At 43.5% G+C, this 21,597-nt stretch overlaps 1 protein-coding gene across 6 annotated transcripts in view; it reads right to left on the reverse strand.

Annotated features, from left to right (window-relative positions):
- Positions 1 to 535: 535 nt before the first annotated feature.
- The window catches only part of ZCCHC2 (zinc finger CCHC-type containing 2), a 71,934-nt gene continuing 50,872 nt past the window's right edge, over positions 536 to 21,597 (reverse strand). For 3 of the 6 annotated variants that reach the window (XM_043540207.1, XM_007058812.4, XM_037893266.2), the window contains 3 exons: positions 8,093 to 8,221; positions 3,586 to 5,085; positions 536 to 2,563 (listed from right to left, as the gene is read on the reverse strand). In XM_043540207.1, coding sequence (XP_043396142.1) covers positions 2,496 to 2,563; positions 3,586 to 5,085; positions 8,093 to 8,221 — 1,697 coding nt within the window. In that variant the 3' untranslated portion in view covers positions 536 to 2,495. Of the gene's footprint in view, positions 5,086 to 8,092; positions 8,222 to 21,597 lie in introns of all 6 variants that reach the window. The other 3 variants (XM_043540206.1, XM_043540208.1, XR_006288736.1) reach the window with 2 other exon arrangements.

Consider the following 21,597-nt stretch of genomic DNA (forward strand, 5'->3'; position numbering starts at 1 on the left):
ATTTTCAGCCATTGCAGGCCTGTTTGCCTTCTATTCTCCCCAGCAGAATGAAGAAAATGACAGGAAGACAGCTCACCTTCCAGGTATTATGACTGGGTATGTTGATTTTTCCAGTGTGTTAGGGACTCGGAGTTTTCACTTGGACCAACAAAGCATATCCGAACATGGGCTTACCCTAGGCCCAAGACATGCGGCCAACAGAGCCTAGACTTAGGGATCGCAGTAAAATGCAGCTAAGGCTTTAACCCATTGTTGCCCCACATCACCTCATACATTCATCTGGTTTCATAATTCAGTGTTTCATAGTGGCCAATAGTTCACTTACCCAGTCCAAGATATCATGGCCCTGGATTAGGACATGAAGTTCTTAACTCAACTAGTCAAACAAAATACTTCATACTTATGCTAACAAAATGGTCCAATCTATGCCACTTTCCAGCCAATGGAGTACCTTGATAAAAAAACAACATAATAGGAGCAGGGCACCACTTTCATTAATTTTGTTATGAGCGATAAAGTACAGTACTTGCAGATAGACACTTTTTTCCTTTTTTATTGCTGTTAATTCAAGGAAGAAAGGTTGCATAAAATCCAATCTGTTCTAGAAATATAAGTGACCTTTCCAGTACATAACATTTCAAATATCAAAGTATATGGTAAACATACAAATAAAGAGAAGGTAACATACCTCCTATTTACAGTACAGTATTTTAAATCATAAAATAAGTTCCATAAAGTACAACTGGCAGGTAATTCACAATGTGAGTCCATTGGTGCTTTAACACCCTCACTTAAACTCAAATGCAGTTAATTCATTTAATAATGCGGTCCAAAAATACCCAGATCAAATAAAATATTTTTAATCAAAATAATTTCCATTTACTACTTCTTTTTTCTTTTCTTTTTAAATTAAAGCTTTCATCTACCCTACCCCACCCCAAGGGGGAAAAATGTATACTGGTGCTATAAATATAAATGCTACCTATGAAGACATTTAGTAAATCAAGCTTTTTTTCTTCAAGTTTTTGTTTAGCAATTAGGCAGCTGAACCCCCATACAATTTTACTTTTGTCCCTCTCCTGCATACCAGTATCTTACTTCAAAAAAAAAAAAATCTTTCATTTCTGCTATGAACTGTGAGGAATGCCAAAAACCTATGGATATACAGTGGTAATTTGTTCATCGGTGTTGAATATAGCAGTCATGAAAAATTCACTCAATCTTCCAGATAACCTCAGTGCACTTTAGGAAATCAAATATTACCTGGAAGCAATTTAGTACATATTGGCTTTTAAAAATAAAAATACAGCAGCATTAAACTTACTGACATGACACCAACATGATTAATACCATCTTAGCACACGCATTTCAGTCTTTCACATTATACCATAATCACGCATAGTGGTAAATTATTATAAAATAGTGACTTTGCTATTTGGTAGACCAGTCCTAATACTAATACCTGACTATTTTGTAGAAAACCATAACTTTTGTTCAGACTGAAATAAACCATTTACATTCTAAATACAATGCAACACTGTAATAGTTTAGGGAAAAATCAAATCAAAATCTATCAAGTAATGTTCATTCTGTGTTGACACAGAAGTAGAATAGCTTTTAAAAAAAGGACTCACTGTCAGCTTTCATCAGAAATGCAAACACATGGAATACAACATTCATACCATCCCCCCGCCCCTTGTCTCTTGGAACAATCAGGCTAAAACACTACAATGGAAATAAAATCTTTCACTTTAAGCTTGCTCACGTTCATAAATCTGTTTTAGTCCACAGTGTTTCATTCCCTTCCCACTTGAAGTATTTTCATTCACTCGGGACCCCAGAGGTGGGTGGGTGGGTGTGGGTAACAAGATATTACATATACACACTATTCTGTGAGTCTTTAGTCTCGCTCCCCACAGGAAGACTAAACAATTTCCTCATATAATTCATGAGCATAACAATTTGCTATAGTTTGGACAAATTCTCTACAAACTGCCAAATACTCATACAGTCCAATGAAACCATGTGGACACACAGTGAAGGTGGGAGAGAAACAAAAACAGCAGCATAAGGAGAACAGGCTGGGGGTGGAGTGGGGTGGGACAGAAGAGGCGGGATTATGAGGGAACATGACCAAGTTTCTTGTTTCAACCATATGGCTGCTCCACCAGTGATGTCGGAGGTCAAAGGACATTTTAAAAAATGCAGTAAACATTGCACATGTCTCAAGTCTTCAGTGCAAAAGTATGGTTCAAATGCTCTTTTGATTGTTTGGCTGTGTGTTTGAGTTACATGCATTATGCAAGCTTTTTGCAGAACCAGGAGATCAGGGACTCAGTTTTCTTCTTTTGTATTGAACAGAGGTGCAAAAGCAATGAAAAATTCCAAAAGAATATAAAACCAGGAATATCCCAAATGCAAGACCTCAGGAAACATTCCCCCTCCCTCTCAATTCCCCAAACTTCAGTTTGTTATGTAGGCAATGTTTACTTGTTTCAGTCTGCAGAATCCAACGTATCATTGGAAGGGGGAGGGGGAGGTGCGTATCTCAGTCTGTAAGTGCCTAAAACAGGAAAGAGAACTACTAAGTCACTGTTTACAATTAAACAGATTACAAACCGCTACAAGGTATCAAAATGGACATGCTCTTCAAAAGGCACTATCTTGTTCTCCAATCTTATTTAAAAGGAGGGCTCAAACTTCATCAAGGAGATGAAAAACGATGAAGTGTCAGCATAAAAGAAATCCAACGTAAAAATGTAAGATACTACCTCCCCTGGAAAAATGCAAAGTAAAACACCCCAAACACCAAGACTAATTTTTCCTGTTCAAGTTTGGCAAACATGATTAAGGTCAGAACAGACACACACTGAGGATCAGAAAGGAAGTGATGGAAGAAAAATGTATTTAATGTTCTACAGGTACAAACACTGTTTCCCCCTCTTTTTTTGAATGGAAAGAGGATGGAAGTTATAAAACTGAAGTCACTTGTTAAATTTTGATTTCTTATTAGTGTCTTATTTCAATGTCTTTTTGCTGCAACTGTCTCAGAAGTCAAACAAATCCCACCTACATAAAATAGGTTATACAGAGGATAGTTGGTTATGCAGAGGTAAAAAATACATCAGAATGACCAGTTTGTTTTCTCAATCTTCACATGCTTTAGAAATCCAAGCCATGTATTTTATATAGTACCTGACAATTTCCAGTCCTTTTTGCAACTGAATTCTACCAAAACATCAAAGGGAGTGGAAGACTTGACATTAATAGCATGCAAGTCTGAAAATACTGCCAAAAGCCTAGAGAAAAGAATGACAATTTAGAACAGAGATGGGTTGATTTCCTAACCTGATTTCATACCCCTTCAAAATTTAGTTTAGTACCTGTGAACTCCATTTCCCCCAGTGTTTGATTGGGCCTAGATAAGCCTCTTTGCGGTTTTATAGCAGACCACTAGTGCACAACGTACATTTATACAAACACACACGCACACACCTTTCTGCAAGAACAGAAACAGCATGGTCAGTAAGGTAAAGAGAAACTAGTAAATTCAAAAGCAAGTCCGTTGGGAGCTATCATGATTACCTTGCTGATTGGCCTCCATGGATGACTGCTTACAGTCCTGCGCATAGTGTCCACTTATACCACAATTGTAACATGAAACATTCCCATTCTTCTTGGGCCCCGATCCATTTGTGTTGGCAACTACGTTAGGTGCTGGATATACAGGATAGTACCTCCCAAATCCTGCCATTTGCTGCATACCATAGTTGGCTTGGCTCCCCATTACTGGGTCATGCATCAGTCCATTTGCATATGGAGTCTGAGGCAGGAAAAAAGGAAGTTGTGTTCCATTGCTTTGATGTGCTTGGCTGAGGTAGCTGCCATTGCAAAGAGATGGCAGAGTGAAGAAAGGTGGAACTCTGTAGACTTGTCCATGAATAGGGTTATGATAAAAATAGCTATTGATCTGAAGGCTTCCATTGGACCCACAGCTGCATCTACGTCCACAAGAACCACAAGCCCCAGACCCCAACTGCTGTGGAGGCATTAAAGTCCCATTAGTGTTAGTATTTCCAACAGCATTTATATAGGATGTGCTGTCACTCTGCGCAGTGCTGTGTGTTAAAGCAGGGCTTGGGCTAGGGGCAGGGCCTGGTGTATGGGTAGGTATTGCAGGGGGAATAGTTGACTGGATCTGACCAACACCTAAACCAGCTGATTGAGGTGGTGTGGAAGTTGCTACAGAGTTCAGCACATTTGTATTCTGGTTGGGCAACACACTGGTAGCATGAGGAGTGCCTGGCAAAGTATAGGAAGCTGGTGGAGGTGCTGTTGAAAGACCAGCTGCGGGAAGAACTACCTTTAGACTGGTAGGCTGAGGGATTGCTCCGGTGTTCCCCTCAATATGAGGCACCATTTGATTCAGTCCTACCACTTGGGATGCAGGTTTTGTGATGGGATCTGTATTAGGAACTGGGGATCCTGGAAAACTACCTGGGCTGTGGACTGGGATAAAGGCAGTATTTGGTGAGCCAATGCTTAAGTTTGCTGTTGGTTGCTGTGGTCCATTAACTGTGCAATTTTCAGACGATCCCTGTGAAGAGGGTATTTTCAATCTGTGTATTGCCAAGTGCAAAGCTGGGCTACCAGGCTGTACAGAATGTGGAAGGAAAGTAGATGGTACTGGTAGAGGGGAAGCCAACAGCTCAAGGCGTTTTTCAGATTCACCAGAAGTCATTGGCCCTATTCCAACTGGAGTTGAATTTGCAGATTCTCTCATTGGCGATATAGCGACAGGAGTGGTAACAAGCATTCCCATTGTTTTACCATCAGCAGATATGGGTGGTGGAACGACAGCTTCAGGTTTCTGTGCACCATTGTGCATCACACAGTGTAAGGCAGGCATAAATGAAATATGCTGAAACTTTGAATTTAAAGGATCCTCTGAAATACTTCCATTCTCGTTACTCACTGAAGAAATCTGAGCAGCTGCTGCTTTGATGTTCGATGGACTGACAGCACCATAAACAGTAAACCTGCCTGCGTTTTGTTTCCCAGAGTCCTCTGAATTGCTGTCTGTATCTGTTGAAGATAAAGCATTAGTGAAAAACTAAAAATGCAAACTTGAAGTTTACTGAATTTTAAAGGTACAAATAAGTGTTATTTCATCTTGATGTAGAATAAATTAAAGACTGTTTATCCACCTTTCCAGCTTGGGTTGGACTGATTTTGAGTTAGAGGCATATCTGCCTTGCTTTCCATTATTTGCTTACACCAAATAATCCACTTGCTAATTTGTGTTTGTGACTTCTATATCCATATGTATAAGTGGAGGGCACAGAATAAATTAAGCTACTCCCATCCACCTGGAAAGATGGGAAATAACTATGCCCCCAGCTGGTACAATTCTCAAAGTACAGGTGGCAGGGGAAGAGGAGAAAAGATCTCAGACTCACCATGTATAGTTAAACAACTTTTCTGCTCCTTTAGCTTTTAGGACAGTCAAAACATTTTCATCTACTGCACTGTCAAATACAAGTAATCTACAGCACGGGTTCTCAACCTTTTTCTTTCTGAGGACCCCCAACATGCTATAAAAATTCCACAGCCTAGCTGTGGCACAGCTGTTTTTCTGCATGTACAAGCCAGGGCCAGCGTGAGGGAGCAGCAAACAGGGCAATTGGCCAGGGCCGCACACCACAGGGGGCCCATCAAAGCTAAGTTGCTCAGGCTTTGGCTTCAGCCCTGGGTGGTGGGGCTTGGGACCGCCAAAGTCCGCGTTGGGGTTTTGGCTTTCTGCCCTGAGCTCTAGCAAGTCTAACACTGGCCATACTTGGCAGACCCCCTGAAACAGAGGGCCCTGGACCCCGATTGAGAACCACTGATCTACAACACTGAAAACAAACAAATATGGTTAGCACTGAGATTTACACACAATAGGTTTGCTACATTTTAAAAAACCAAGGTGTTTTCATGTGTCTTCTCAATTTTCAAAGAAAGCATTTCTTGTATTTAACCAAGTTTGTTAAGTGTTAAGAGCCCCAACACAATATTAAGTGCATGAAAGCCACTAGTCCATCATTCACAGCAAATAAAAAATGTAAGTAAATGGTGAAAAATAAATTAAGACGTTAATACCTTAGTCTTTTATCAACTCAGGTAGGGGATATTTAAAGATATACACAATGATTTTTACCTTGACAGTGTTCCTAAAAACTAAAAAGAAAAGGAGTCTCTAAGCTGCCACAAGTACTAACAAATTTATCTGAGCATAAGCTTTCGTGAGCTACAGCTCACTTCATCGGATGCATTCCCCACTGTATTTTCAACTGAATGCATCCGATGAAGTGAGCTGTAGCTCACGAAAGCTTATGCTCAAATAAATTTGTTAGTCTCTAAGGTGTCACAAGTACTCCTTTTCTTTTTACGGATACAGACTAACACGGCTGCTACTCTGAAACCTAAAAACTAAGACTGTCTGCCTTAACCAAAGGAAAGCCAGGCAATCCAGAAGGAACAAACCATGAGAACAACTTCTAGTGTCTGCATAAAAAAAGCTTAGTCCTTCCTATACAGCTTATGCCACCATGCATTACTCCTCATGGTCGCCTTCCCAACCCTGGCTCCTACCCAGCCTTGTGTTCATCCTGCCTCCATTGCCCAGCTCCACAATATACTCTGCATATATCCTCAGTCAACATCACATTTGGTTTTATGTTTACGAAGCTGAACATAGAAGAAGAGGATAAGGCACTGAGTGGGGCTAATTACGAGGCACATAGGGAAGAGTTTTGAAAGTGCTATGCAGGGAGCATGAGGCAGGGATGAGCGCCAAGTCTCTTACAAGTAAACATACAAAATTACAGAAGATGAAAAGTTTCACACACAAAAAAAGTGCGGCAAGTTTTTCTTGATTTATCAGATTGAGAGATGTTACAGCTGAAAACATGACAAGGTGTAATCGTGCCGCACATTTGGAATTTTACAGCGGAATCTCAATGGGGGGGATTTTGTATATTTGGTATAAGGCTGAGCATTGCTCCTTTTTCCTGGGGTATATGTTAACGGCAATATATTTATCTTGGGGATTTTTTTGTATGTTTTATACTGAAGTAAAATTCAAAGCTATTCTTAAAAGCTTTTGAAAATAGCCCCTCTCAGGAAGGCAGACAGCAGAACATTCTCCAGAAAACTTATTTCAAATACAGATTATGGAGTCACCTTAAGCCAGCAGTGAACAAATGCGATATCTGTACATCATCTCATTGCATTTCGTATAACTTTGTAATTTCCAAGGAAATCCTTAACAGTTAAAAAAGCTTTGGAAACTGCCAAAATGTTGTCGCATTATTGAAAGTAGATCCTTAACTTGTTACAGAACTTTGTGTGCAGGAGATATATCGTTTGTTCACTGCTTTCTGGAAACATGTGACATGCACTATACTCCTTCACAGTAAATAGACAGCTTGTGTCTTCCAATGATGTTGCTAATTAAAGTATATAAAGCACACTTTCCTACTGTCATATGACTGCATATGTGTCAAGGGGTTATTATAATGGTATAAAATGAAGGGTACCAGTTAAGTATTGCAAAGCAAAGATTAACATTTCTTGCCTTCAGGAATCAATACTACAAAATGTATCACCTAGGTACTCTCTACCATCAACACAAACATGCGTACTTGGATGCAAGTTAAGTGTCAGAAGTGTTACTTAATATAACTTTGGTGTTTTAAAAAGAAGAGGAAAAACCTTAATGAAATTTATAGAGCACTGTTTTCTTGGAGGCATAAAATTAGTCAATTGGTAAATTGAGTACACCTAAAATTGAGAGTTATTTAACATTGCAAAACAGGGTTTTGAAATAGCAGTGAAAACCTGAATCCTGACCAGCTGGCAATGTAGTAATCAAATATATGACAGACGCAATCAGTTACACTACTTATAAATATAGTATAGGAATAAAGATTAAATCAGACCGTCAGTAGAGCATTCCAAAGTAAAAGTGGTCAAGCTCAATGTCTGCCCTACTGAGGTGTCCGAAGTACACACACACACGCGCGCGCGCACACCACTGCACAAATCCAACCTCTGTCCTTCTCTTCTTCACTTTCAAAGCTTTCCCTCCCATCATGTTGTGGGCTAGAAGGAGAACTGTAACTCTCTGAAGATGTTTCTCCACATGTGTCACGTCCAGATCCAACGTCCAAATTCAGATCTAAAAATAAAAAGAATTTCTCTTTTTATTTTGTATCACACTGTATGGCAGCTGGGTTATTTTGGATTGCTCACGCCCTGCTAGTTCAGATTAATTTTATATATATATCCCCATATCCAAAAACTAAAAGAAAGGATAAATGCTCAGTCAAATGGTGTCCTTTGCTGAACTGCAGTAGATTAAACATGTCCTCTCTTTTGAATTGCTATCAAATATACTGTTAGGGGGACTTTCAACCAAACACACACTTCCCCACCTTAGACTTACTGGGAGAAAGTTCAATTTCTTGGGGAGTTTTAATAGTTAAATATGTAGTAGAACCGAGTCACGATAGATCAGGGGTGGCCCAGCTGTGGCTCTGGAGCCACATGCTGCTCCTCAGAAGTTAATATGCGGCTCCCTGTATAGGCACCGACTCGTGGGCTGGAGCTACAGGCGCCAACTTTCCAATGTGCTACAGGGTGCTCACGGCTCAACCCCTGGCCCCACTCCACTCCTTCCCCCAAGGCCCCTGACCCTTCCCTTAAGTCTGCCACGCCCTTGCTCCTCCTCCTCACCCCCCCCCCAAGCCTCCTGCACACCACAAAACAGCTGATCGCAGTGGGTGGGAGGCGCAGGGATGGAGGATTAGGTGCTGATCGGCAGTGTTGGCGGGTGGGAGACACTGGGGGCAGGGAAGCTGGCGGGGGGCTGCTGACGTGTTACTGTGGCTCTTTGGCAATGCACATTCGTAAATTCTGGCTCCTTCTCAGGCTCAGGTTGGCCACCTCTGTGATAGATCATATCACCCATCTTACCCAACCAAGCGCAAGCAGACTTCCTGGGAGTGAGAATTTTGTATTCACTCAAATGAGATTGAAAAACCAAGGTAGTCTAACATTCTCTTAGATATAAAGGTCAATATTTGCTGCTCTGGTCACTGAAAATAAGATCCTCAAGTGGAATCTCAGAAGTATCTGACAGTGTACAAAGCTACAACATAACTAACTAATGGCATGGCAAGACTAGAAACAAGAACCAAAGACCAGAGATGGGAGATGTCATGAAAGAGAAAAAGTGGTCAAGTTTTACCAACCCAAACGGAACATTTTTAGACCACACCCGGTTATAGCTACAGAGGAATTCCAGCATGCCATTCAGGAAGGACATTCTTCACAGACTGAGCTGCAATAGCTCTGCCTTTGAGCCCATTCCAGATGCAGCTCAGTATGATGTGCAAATACAACCTAGCTGATCACAAATGTTTGGGAAGAATACGAGTGACCATCTCACCTTAAGTAACTGAAAGTCAGGGCAGACACGACCAGCTTTCTTGCCACATGCTAAGCAACAAGCAGGCAAGCACATTCTATAACTATTACCTTGAAATCGACAACTCCAAATAAAAGCAAATTGCTTTATTTGTTTACTTGTGATTTGGTTATCACCTTGGCTAAGGTCCCTGTCAGGCAACATTCAAATGGTAATTGCTCCTCCAGAATACTACTGCATTATGGACTTCCATACAAAAGGAACAATTCAGACATGCCTTAACTTCTGAACCTGTCAGAGGCATTGCTCTGGCCTCCCTACTTGTTCTCACCAAAATCCCCCCAGAATTTCCCTTTACAGAATTCTTGATATATATATATTGTCAGTCTTAAACAATAAGCTCTCCAGAGCAGATAATCATGCTGTATAAAACACCATGTAAATTTACAGTGTTAAGTGACTGCTTGCCATTTCCTCAAAACACCACAATATTCAAATACAGGATATTACCTGAATCTTATCGGGGTTAAAACTTAAATCACCTCTCTCTTATCCAAACAAAAATATGTGCCAGACAGTCACCACAGTGTAGAGTTGGGTTAACAAAGGACACAAGTAATTATCATTAGAATATTTTACTGCAGATCAAAACATCCCTTAGCATGGTCACACAGATTGAAAAAAGGACCCAAGATAGAAGTCTATAGCATTTCAAGAATGAATTATTTCAACCAAGTATCCCTCAACACTTTGAGGCCTCTTCCAGGACTGAGTTCAGCCACTAGGTGGTATCAATACCTTATTATCAATTGCAATCAAAGATTATCAGCAAGGACAGACCTTTTTGTCCATAGCTCATGCCATGATAATCTGAACTGGACTGACTGAAGTATCAGAGGTTGCATGTTGTTCTAATACATAATGTTGCTTAAATGTGTGGGCAGAGGTCCACATTGCAGCCTTACAGAAGTCCGTAATGGGAATGCGGCAATGAGTCCAGTGGCACCTTATAGATTAACAAACGTATTGGAGCATAAGCTTTCGTGGGTGAATACCCACTTCATCGGATGCATGTAGTGGCATAATAGGAATGTTAAGGAACGCTGTGGAAGCCAATAAGGCCCTGGTGGAATGTGTGCGAATCTCTGCAGGGGGTTGCCAGTCATGTTGATGGTAACACAGTTTGATGCAATCTGAAATCCATTTGGATAGCCTCCGTTTAGATATGGTGTCCCCTTTGGATCATTTAGTAATTGAGACGAATAGTTTTGGGGACTTACGAAATGATTTAGTTCGATGTAAAAGGCTATTGCCCTGCCTGCATCTAGGGTATGTAACAGGGAGTGCCATACCTCGTTGGGCTTGGGGTAGAATGCCGGTAGATAGATGGGCTGATTGAGGTGACTTTAGGCAAAAAACTGGGTGGGGGAAAGGGGGGGGGAAATTCTCAGGGAAACTGTCTTTGAAAAAAATTGTGTATGGTGAGTCTGCCATGAGAGCTCCCAACTCTCCCACCCGTCTGGCAGATGTAATGGCCATGAGGAACACTAGCTTCATGGAAAGGTGCAGTTGAGAGCACGTTGCCATGGGCTCAATTGGAGGGTTGGTGAGGACCCGAAGTACTAGGCTGAGGTCCTATGGTGGAGTAGGATTCTGCACTTCCAAATCGACGATGCCTTTAAGGAACCATTTGGTGAGTGGGTGGGCAAAGAGCGATAAATCATCTACTTTATGGTGGAACGCTGTGATAGTGGAGAGATGTACTCTAAGCTCATGAAGAGGCCCGATTTTGTAACAAAGCCTAATATTATAGGCAGGGAGACAGATTGATAGAATCTGTTTTTGTTGGCACCAGGTATCAAATTGTTTCTATTTGTGCAGGTATGTGTGACAGGTGGTTGTTCTGTGGCTGTTTATCAAAATGTTCTGTACTTCTGTCAAAGCATGTCATTTCAGATCCTGAGCCACGGAGTAACCATGCTTTGAGGTGGAGTCTTTGGGGATCCAGATGAAGGATGTGATCTGCGTCCTGGGACAGAAGACGAGGCAGAGGTGGGAGCATACGTGGTGGATGCACCACCAACTTGAGAAGATAAAGGTATCAGGTTTGTCGAGGCCACATGGAGCCCATGAGGATTTCTTTGGACCTATCCTGCCTGATCTTGTGGATCACTTGAGCTAGGAGCGGGATGGGAAGGAAAGCGTATAGGAGGGGAGTGTTCCACCGGATGAGGGAGGTATCACCTAGAGAGTGGGGACCAAGTCTTGCCCTGAAACAAAACTGCAGGCATTTGGCATTTTGTACACTTGCAAACAGGTCTATTGTTGGGAACCCCCAATGCTTGAAAACGTTTTGGAACATGTGTTCCGAGAGAAGTTCCTGCTTAATGCATCTGCTGTGGTGTTCTGGCATCCAAGTAGATATGCTGCTGTGACATGGATATTGTGTGAGATACATTAGTGCCAGAGGGCTTCTCTGCATAGGGAATGTGAGAATGCTCCCCCCGCCTATGAAAAACATGCATGCCATGTTGTCTGTGAGGACTTGTGTGGTCTTGTTTTTGATGATCAGTAAGAAGTGGGAGCAAGCGTTGTTAATGACTTGTAGTTCTAAAACTGAGATCTCAAACTCAAATCACCATGAGGGCCCCATGAGGACTAGTACATTGGCACGAGGGCTGCATCACGGACACCTTTTCATATAAAGATATAAAGCCCCCCCCCCCCCCCACTCCATCCCTTCCATGAGGCCCCACCCCTGCCCCACCTCTTCCCACCCCTTCCCTGCCCCCATTCCAACCCCTTCCCCAAATCCCCGCCCGGCCCTGCCTCTTCTCCACCTCCTCCCTTGAGCACACAGCTCCCCGCTCCTCCCCCCTGGAAAGCGCCGCCAAAGCCCGGAGGTAGGCAGAGGAGTGGGGACGTGGCATGCTGGGGGCGGCGAGCTTGGCGGCCACAGGAAATAACTCCAGGGGGTGGGTGTGGGGGTGCAGAGACCTTGGCAGGCCACAACAAATAAATCTGGGGGCCACAGGTGGCCTGCGTGTTTGAGACCCCTCTTCTAAAAGATTTATGTGGAGAAGGGATTCTGCTGGGGACCAACGGCCCTGGATGGAATGTGAGTTCAGATGTGCCCCCAAGCCCAGGAGTGATGCGTCAGTCATGATGGTCATGGTTGGGGAATTTTGTACAAGAGGAACCCCTGCACAGACATGGTCTGGTTGTGTCCGCCAGAGCAGGGAGTCTTATTTTGCTTGGCATTGTGTGGTGCTTTTTTACATTGGGATATAAACTCTGGAGTCAAGCTTGTAGATATTGCATGTGTAGTCTTGTGTGCCTGACAACAAACATCGTGGCAGCCATGTGGCCTAGTAGTTGCAGGCGAGTCCTGGCAGTGACTTACAGGCTGTTTTGTGCTGTGGAGATCAGGTTGGTTAAGATGAGAAATCGTTGTGGTAGAGAGGCCATCACCTTGGGAGAAATGAGGTAGGCTCCAATCAACTCTAGTTTTTGCACTGGTGTTAGTGTTGATTTTTGTGCATTTATTCGGAGGCCTAACCTCATGAAGAGAGCTGTCAGCTGTTTGGTGCACTCTGATGCTGCTTGTTGTGTAGGTGCTTTCAGCAGGAAGTCGTTTAAGTATGGGAGTATCAAAGTTCCTTTCCTGCGGAGATAGGGCGCCATGATAACAAGGACCTTTGAAAAAACTAGAGAAGTAGCGGATAGGCCAAAGCGTAGGATCTTGTACTGGAAACGATCCTGTCCTATGGCTGGAATTATGGTGGCTAACGTGACCATCTTGAAGTATTGGATCTTCACGAAGTTGTTGAGTGGAAGATTGAGAATGGGTCTCCACCCTCCTGTTTTATTTCTGTATGAGGAAATAATGTGAATAGAAGCCCTTCCCCTTCTGTTGGTATCAGTTTTACCGCTCCTAGATGTACGAGGTGGGTTACCTACTGTTGCAGTAAGGCTTTGTGAGAGGGGTCCCGGAAGAGAGAGGGAGGATGGGGGGGGAGGGGAGTAAAAGGGATGAAGTATCCAACCTCAATTATCTCCAGTACCCATCTGTCTGTTGTGATGGACTGCCAGACTGAGTAGTAAGGAATTAGGCTGCAAATGGTTGAGAGATGGGGAGGGGTTCCAGTACTGAAAGATGTGGTGTTCTCGGGTCCTCGAGCAACACATCAAACTTGCTGGTGGGAGGTTGTTTGTTAGATATTGCATATTGAGGTGGAGGCTGGCGTCTTCTTGCGGGCCCCTGTTTTTGGCCCTGTACTTCATACTAAGTGTTTGTGTCTATGGTGTAGACCAGTATCTCTGCATGTTATAATATTTACTCTGTCTTCTCTTGTTCCTAGGAGTATAAATTCCCAGGGATTTCACTGTTGCCCTTGATGGTGTGTAAAGACTCATCTGTCTTGGTCACGAAGAGTTTGAGCCCTTCAAAATAGCAGATCCTCAATTGTTAATTGCATCTCTCCGGGCTTTTCCAGAGAGATGCAACAAAGAAGATGATCTCATGACTATCACAGTAGCTGTAGACCATGCTGCCATGTCTGCAGAGTTCAAGGTGGCCTATAATGCCATTCTGGCAAGCAATCAGTTGTCCCTCAGAGGTGAGGGCTCTAAACTCATATTTTTTTCTCCTCGGGAAGAAATGCAATAAAGTCTACAGAATTTATGTGAAATTATTCACATAATTATCCACAGGGACATCACTCGAAGTTGGTATAGTTGTACACGTCGGTTGTGGTAGACCGAAGGTAGGTGGAAGCATGCCCTGTAGTTGCATGGAGCTGCTTGGTACAGAGTGTCTTGTTGGCAGCATAGGTTTCGTTTTCCCCCTTACTGTCTATACCTGAGCTGGCTCGGAGTCCTTAGCTCTCTTGTGGTACCCATGGTACCAGAAGGTGCCACAGCTTCAGTGGTAGAAACTTCTGGTGCGGTCAGTACCAACTGTGTATGTCGGAACGGGGACTGCCGTTTCTTGGTCATTTCCCAAGTCGGCGAATCCAAAGTACACTTTTTAGCCACCTTTTTGGTTGGGTGGTTGGTTCTCTGAGCCTTAGAAGAAGAGCCTCTGTCAGAGGCTGCTGTGGGTGACTTTTGCCTGGGGAGACTATGGGGGTTGAAGGGAGGAGGGGAGGTCTGTGCTTCTGGCTCAAATGCAGGCTTGAGGGACTTCTCCATTAGGAGTAATTTCAGTTGCAAGTCCCTGGCTTTCCTGGTTCTGGCTTTTACTTATGGCAGTGTGGAAACTTTTGAGGTCCATGTATCTCGCCTAGGCAGTGGACACACTCAGTGTCCGCCCAACACTGGTATCGATAGCCTACAGGTGAGGCAGTGTTTGAAGCCTGGGGAACTGGGAATGCCCCTAAGGGGAGAGTTTTGTCTCCCCACGAGGGGAGAACTGAAAATAACGGTTCAACGAAAACCTACTTCTAATCGGGAACACAGATTTTTTTTTCCCCCTTCAAGAGATAGACAAGGATGAAAAGAAACAAAAAAGGGTTGACTGTCTCTAATAAAACGAGAAATAACTGGGGGGTTATTTTATGCTAAGTAAGCTCTGAGGCGATGCTAAATTCTCCAACTCATAGCCAAAAGCAGTAGAGAAGGAACTGAGAGGGTTGGTTGCTCAGAGCCAGATAACTACCTGAAGCAGTGCGAGACGAGGATGGTGCATGTGTGACCCAACTGGGCACTGCTAGTATAAATCTCCGATTATGATAGCAGGGGCACATGAACACCTAAAATGGATCACCCACAGGGACATCACTCGAAGAAGAACACTACCTTCTGGAACCTAAGAAATGTTCTCTACTTGGATAGCTTACTATTAGAGCTGGTTAAAAAAATTACATAGGGGAGTTCACACATTGGCTTGCTGAAATTTCAAAAATGTCTGTGTACTTAAGTCTCATAAGAGAATCCTCTAACAAATAGGATTAAGACTTCAGAACAGGAAAGGGATGGGATTACTAAAGAGGAGGAAAAAAATAGAGGAGAGAATAAATTCTTGATAGAGGACAAAGGTGAAAAGACCAGCAAGACAAACTTATAGCAGTAGCATTTTGGACAGACTGTGGGTGCGTGAACAGAAGACTTATGCAGTGAGGAGAGGGAAGATCTGAAATGGCAAAGATGTGACTTTGGTGATTAGTTGGATATATGGGAGAAAAATGCAGATGACAGATTATGAGCCTGGGAAAAAGATAGATAGCAAAGATATGGAAAGCAAAGTGATTAAGAACAAAAGTTAAAATTGAGATATTAGTTTAGATTTACTGTGTTAAAATCCCACTAAGGAGGAGGGTGAGAAGAAAAGGGAAAGTAGTTAATGAATAGCTGAAGTGTTACCTCTAATATTATAATCCTGCTTTCCAACAATGCTTCTCTCCACCCTCTTCCTCACAACAATAGCTGGAGGAGGAGGAGGGGAGGAAAGTTCAGAAGTGAAAATGGTACTCCTGGGAAACTTATGTGCCAAAAATATTAAAAATTCTGCATATTTTATCTGTCAAAACAGAATATAATGACTCCAGTTTCAATAATTTTGGAAATGTATTTCAAAAATACCTGTCAACAGGTATGCTGACAATACAGACAACAGCAAAGACGATTTTCCCCAGGAGTAGACAGTTAAAGAAACCCCTACAACAATCCAGTTCCAGTTGGGGGTGGGGATAAGATGGGGCTGGGGGGAGGCCTCAGAGCCCAGACACCTGCACTCCATTCCTCCCAGAGCCCAGCCACGAGGCACCCCTCAGCCCAGACAGCAGCACCCCCAGAGCCTGCCCCCCTCACCGGGGGACATGATGTGGTGTGGCCCTGCCCTTCCTCACCCCCTTTATAGCGTAACCGGGTGTCCCGTTTTTACCCTTAAAGGTCCGGTTGGCGGTGCTAAGGCAGGCTAGTCCCTACCTATCTCGGGCACCACGCTGCACCCCAGAAGTGGCCAGGAGGTCTGGCTCATAGGTGGGGGCACCACAGGGCTCCGCATGCTGCCCCCGCCCTAAGCATCAGCTCCACAATCCCGTTAGCTGTTACTGGCCAATGGGAGCTGGGGAGGGGGCACGCGCGAAAGAGCCTCCTGTCCCCTGCCCACCCTGCACCTAGGAGCTGGACCTGCTGGCTGCTTCCGGGGTGCAGCATGGAACCAGGACAGGCAGGCAGCCCTGCCTTAGCACGCTGACCGGGAGCCGCCCAAGGTAAACTCTGAGGGCCCAAGCTCAAACCCCAACCCCCTGCCCCAGCTGTGAGGCCCCCCTCCTGCACCCCAAACCCCTCATGCCCAGCCCTGAGCCAGCACCCCCTAGCCCAGAGCTTGTATACCCTCCTGCACCCCAACCCCCAGCCCCCCAAACTCAGAGCCCCTCCTGCACCCCAGAGCCCTCACCCCACCCCAACCCCCTGCCCCAGCCCAGAGCCCCCTTCCACACCCTGAAACCCTCATCCCCGGCCCCACCCCAGAGCCAGCACCCCGAGGCCAGAGCCCACAGCCCACCCCCTAACCCCCTACCTCAACCCACAGCCCCCTCCCACATTCCAAATCCCTGGGCTCCACCCCCAGCCTCTTCCTGCAGCCCAAACCCCTCATCCCCAGCCCCACCCTAGAGCCCACACCCCCAGCTGGAACCCTCACCCCCTCCAGCACCTCAACTACCTGCCCCAACCCTGAGCTCCTTCCTGCACCCTGACCCCTCATTTCTGGCCCATGCCAGAGCCCACAGCCCCATCCTCAGCCCAGTGAAAGTGAGTGAGGGTGAGGGAGAGCACACCACCGAGGGAAGAGGAATGTAGTGAGTGAGGGGCAGGGCCTCAGGTAGGGGTGGGGTTAGGGTGTTCGGTTTTGTGCAAACAGAAAGTTGGCAACCCTACCCCTTTGCCAGAGCTGGCTGGGTCTCCCAGGCCCTCTCCTGTCCCTGGGAGAATGAGGATCAAAGAGCGTGCAGCCTCCAGGCCCACCAGGGTGGGCGCACTGCTCACTGCGAGCTGGTCTCTGCAGAGTCCAGTGGCCCCTACTGGCAGCCAGAAATTGTGAGGGGGTAAACCAGGAATTGTGTGAAATTCTGCATTGCACAGTGGCGCAGAATTCCTCCAGGAGTAAAGTGGCAGAGAAGCTCTGATCATACCAGTTAGGAACCAGACTATCAACCAGTAGAATACATGAACTGCAGAGGTCGTTTAAAATAAAATAATCTCACTCCATTTGAAGGCATTAATTTGAGTGTGCAATTTCAATTATTCTACAAGTTGTGCCATTGTAGCAAAATCACTCTAGTGACACAGAGGGATTATCAGAACTGCATGAAAGTATTCTGGTAGCCAAGAGGCCAATGTGGAGAGGAGAAAGCACAACTGAAGTGAGAAAGGGGCAATACCTATAGCTTGTACAGGCCTACATATTTTAATATGGAAACAAGATCAAAGTTATAGGACTTTGTGACCTTAGACAGGTGTGACCTTTACTCCAGTCAATATGTAGTAACAGATATTATACACTAGGAAGACAGGAAAACATCTTATTTTTTGTTTGTTCTCTGGAATTCAGTAAGTACCATTTGGCAGGTACACCACCACTGCTGCAGATATGATAGCACTCACTTAAGACATCTCATTTTTTCACCTTCAGAGGTATCTGAATACTTATGGACACCTGGCACACATTTTAGTTATGTTAATAGGCACAAGGCCAAAAGGAAAGTGCCTTTACTATCTGCAAATCACAATTCAAGACAACTGAATAAAAATTAAGACACTAAAAATTACGGCGGTCCGTTAATTGCAGTTAACTCATGCGACTAACTCAAAAATTAACCGTGATTAATCACAATTAAACAATAGAATACTAATTTAAATTTAAATATTTTGGGATGTTTTTCTACATTTTTAAATATATTGATTACAATTACCATACAGAATACAAAGTGTACAGTGCTCACTTTATATTTTTTTTATTACAAATATTTGCTCTGAAAAAGATAAACAGTATTTTTCAATTCACCTCATACAAGCACTGTAGTGCAATCTCTTTATCATGGAAGTGCAACGTGCAAATGTAGATTTGTTACATAACTGAACTCAAAAAAGAAAACAATGTAAAACTTCAGTGCCTACAAGTCCACTCAGTCCTACTTCTTGTTCAGTCAATCACTAAGACGAACAAGTTTGTTTAGAAGAGAAAAGCTGCTCGCTTCTTATTTACAATGCCACCTGAAAGCAAAAACAGGCATTTGTATGGCACGTCTGTAGTTGGCATTGCAAGGTATTTACGTGTCAGATGTGCTAACCATTTGTATGCCCCTTCATGCTTTGGCCACCATTCCAGAGGACATACTTCCATGCTGATGATGCTCATCAGGGTGGATAAAAATCAATGATTAAAAAAATAAAAATTTCTGATTTAAATCGGATTTTTTTTGATAAAGTTATTTTTGAGAAAAAAACCTATTTAAAGATAAAGATTATAGCTCAAAGATATATCATGGAATAGGGATTATAAAATCTAATTCTACAGTATGAGACAATATATTCATGTAATGTTTAAGAAAAGTTTCGTAAGTGAGTTTCAATAGTTCATGGATTAAGAATCCAATCTTATGAGGTTCCAGGGGCTTCTGTATAGATTTAGGTTAATCTACCTAATGGGACTCAGTGCTCAGTCTAGAGGATACCAGCAGAGATGCTTAATTTTGCAGTTCTCAAACTGTGGATGTGTGTCTCCAGGAGATAACATGCTTGTTAACAGCAAAAACGTTTTTAAAGAAATATATAGAGATGAGAAGTAACAAACCTCAACCCTATTGTCCCTCTGCAAATGTGTGTACAAAGAGTCCATCCCTTACCTCTTTCTAGAAGTGCAAAGTTTCAAGAAGTTCAATGAATAGAAGATTGTTGGGGCAGACTAGATCTGGACAATGAGAAGAAGTCTGGCGATAAATGTGAGAAGGGAGGAACAGGCAGTAGAAACAAAAGTGAAATTGTTTGAGCAGCATATTACAGAAGTCTTGAGGTCTTTCCTTCATTGGATTTGAGATCTACCATATTCTCTCACTAGAAGGGAAAACCTATAATGGCAGCAGGCCATAAGAGAGACCCAGTTTGGGAATATTTTAATCAAGTTCCTCAACCTGTGGGTAAGACAGGCATACATGCAAAATGCAAATAGTACAACCAAGAAAGGCAAGGCCTGGTTGCCCAAATGAAACATCATGAGAAGTGTTCCTTCTCAGGAGGAAGCTGCGTTGAAGATGAAAGGAACATGTCTGAACATACAGGATCTTCAGGTTGGTAACAACCAACAAGAACGCACTTATGTAGAAATCCATGATTAAATCGAGTCTTCCTGACTTCCAAATCCACCCTGATGCTCATTAAAAAAATACAGTGTTAAATTAGTAACTGAACACCTTGGAGGAGAATTGTATGTCTCCTGCTCTGTTTTACCTGCATTCTGCTATATATTTCATGTTATAGCAGTGACCCAGCATATGTTCATTTTAAGAACACTTTCACTGCAGATTGGTACCTTCTTTGCATTTTGTCAATGTGAGTTTTCTAAAGATAGCTACAGCACTCTACCTAAGGTTTAAGTATCAGAAGTGCCTTCCAAACTGAGTGGGATGAGGCGTGGAGCATGCTTTCAGAAGTCTTAAAAGAGCAGCACTCAGATGCAGAAACTACAGAACCTGAACCACCAAAAAAGAAAATCAACATTCTGCAGGTGGCATCCGACTCAGATGATGAAAATGAACATACATCAGTTCGCACTGCTTTGAATTGTTATTAAGCAGAACCCATCATCAGCATGGATGCATGTCCCCTAGAATGGTTGCTGAAGCATGAAGGAACATATCAATCTTTACTACATCTGGCACGTAAATATCTTGTGACACTGGCTACAACAGTGCCATGCGAACGCCTGTTCTCACTTTCAGGTGACATTGTAAAGAAGAAGAGGACAGCGTTATCTCCTGCACATGTAAACAAACTTGTTTGTCTGAGTGACTGGCTGAAGGAGGACTGAGTTGACTTGCAGGCTCTACAGTTTTACATTGTTTTGTACATAGTTCTACTTTTGTAAGTTCAACTTTTATGATAAAGAGATTGCACTACAGTACTTCTATTAGGTGAATTGAAAAATACTATTTCTTTTGTTTTTTTAACAACGCAAATTTAATAAAAATAAAGTGAGCACTGTACACTTTGTATTCTGCGTTGTAATTGAAATCAATATATTTGAAAATACAGAAAACATCCAAAAAACAACTCTATATAATAGGACAGTCTCTTCCTCTGTTGTAAGAATGTCTCAGAATAGAGACTGTCCCGATAGGAGGGATTGGATTGAGCAAAGATGTCCGCTCGGGAAATGGAGGTCTCAGATCACCCTGGGGTACAATGAGAATCCACTGGCATGGCTGTCAGTACTGGAGCTTCCCTGGTCATCATGGCAGTTGGCTTCCTCTGGGGCTGTGTCATACTGGTAGTGCATTGGCTGTAGAAGTGGATGGGACTACCAGGAGGTATTTATCCCAAACCTCCTTTGTACCAACTTTGTACTCCCAACGTTGGCGGAGTCAGGGAGAGAGCCTCTTTCTTCGGGGCAGTTTTAAATTAAGATGATTTGTCCTTATGTTTATGAGAGTGCTCCCAGCACTCCTGTGATACCTTCTCCTTAGGCTTCACAGTCTTAGCCTCTGGTTCCCAAGTTTGTGCTAGGTGGGGCTCTGCCTGCTTTATGAGACTGATGGGGGAATGAGGGGAGGTCATCCCTGGCACAGCTATGGTTGGGGACTCATTGCCTTCTCCATGAGATTTTCTGAGTCTCAGTTCCTGATCTTCACGAGTTCTGGGGTGAAAGAGCAGCAGATGCACATATTTCTGGCAAGTGCGTCCTCACCCAGACAATAGAGGCAGCATTGATGTTCGTCACTCACTGAAATGAATGAGGACAGGAAACAGTTTCTGAACCCTGTGTGTACATAATTCTAGACTGGAAAGGTGTCAGCCTGCACCACCTTTTATGCTCTTGGTTTGGAGCACGAGGAGAGCTGTGGCACATGTGCAAGCCAGACAGACTCTACATCCAGGTGCAGGGGGCACATGCATATCCCATG

This window comes from Chelonia mydas, chromosome 2, assembly GCF_015237465.2.
Source record: "Chelonia mydas isolate rCheMyd1 chromosome 2, rCheMyd1.pri.v2, whole genome shotgun sequence".
NCBI classification, from domain to species: domain Eukaryota; kingdom Metazoa; phylum Chordata; order Testudines; family Cheloniidae; genus Chelonia; species Chelonia mydas.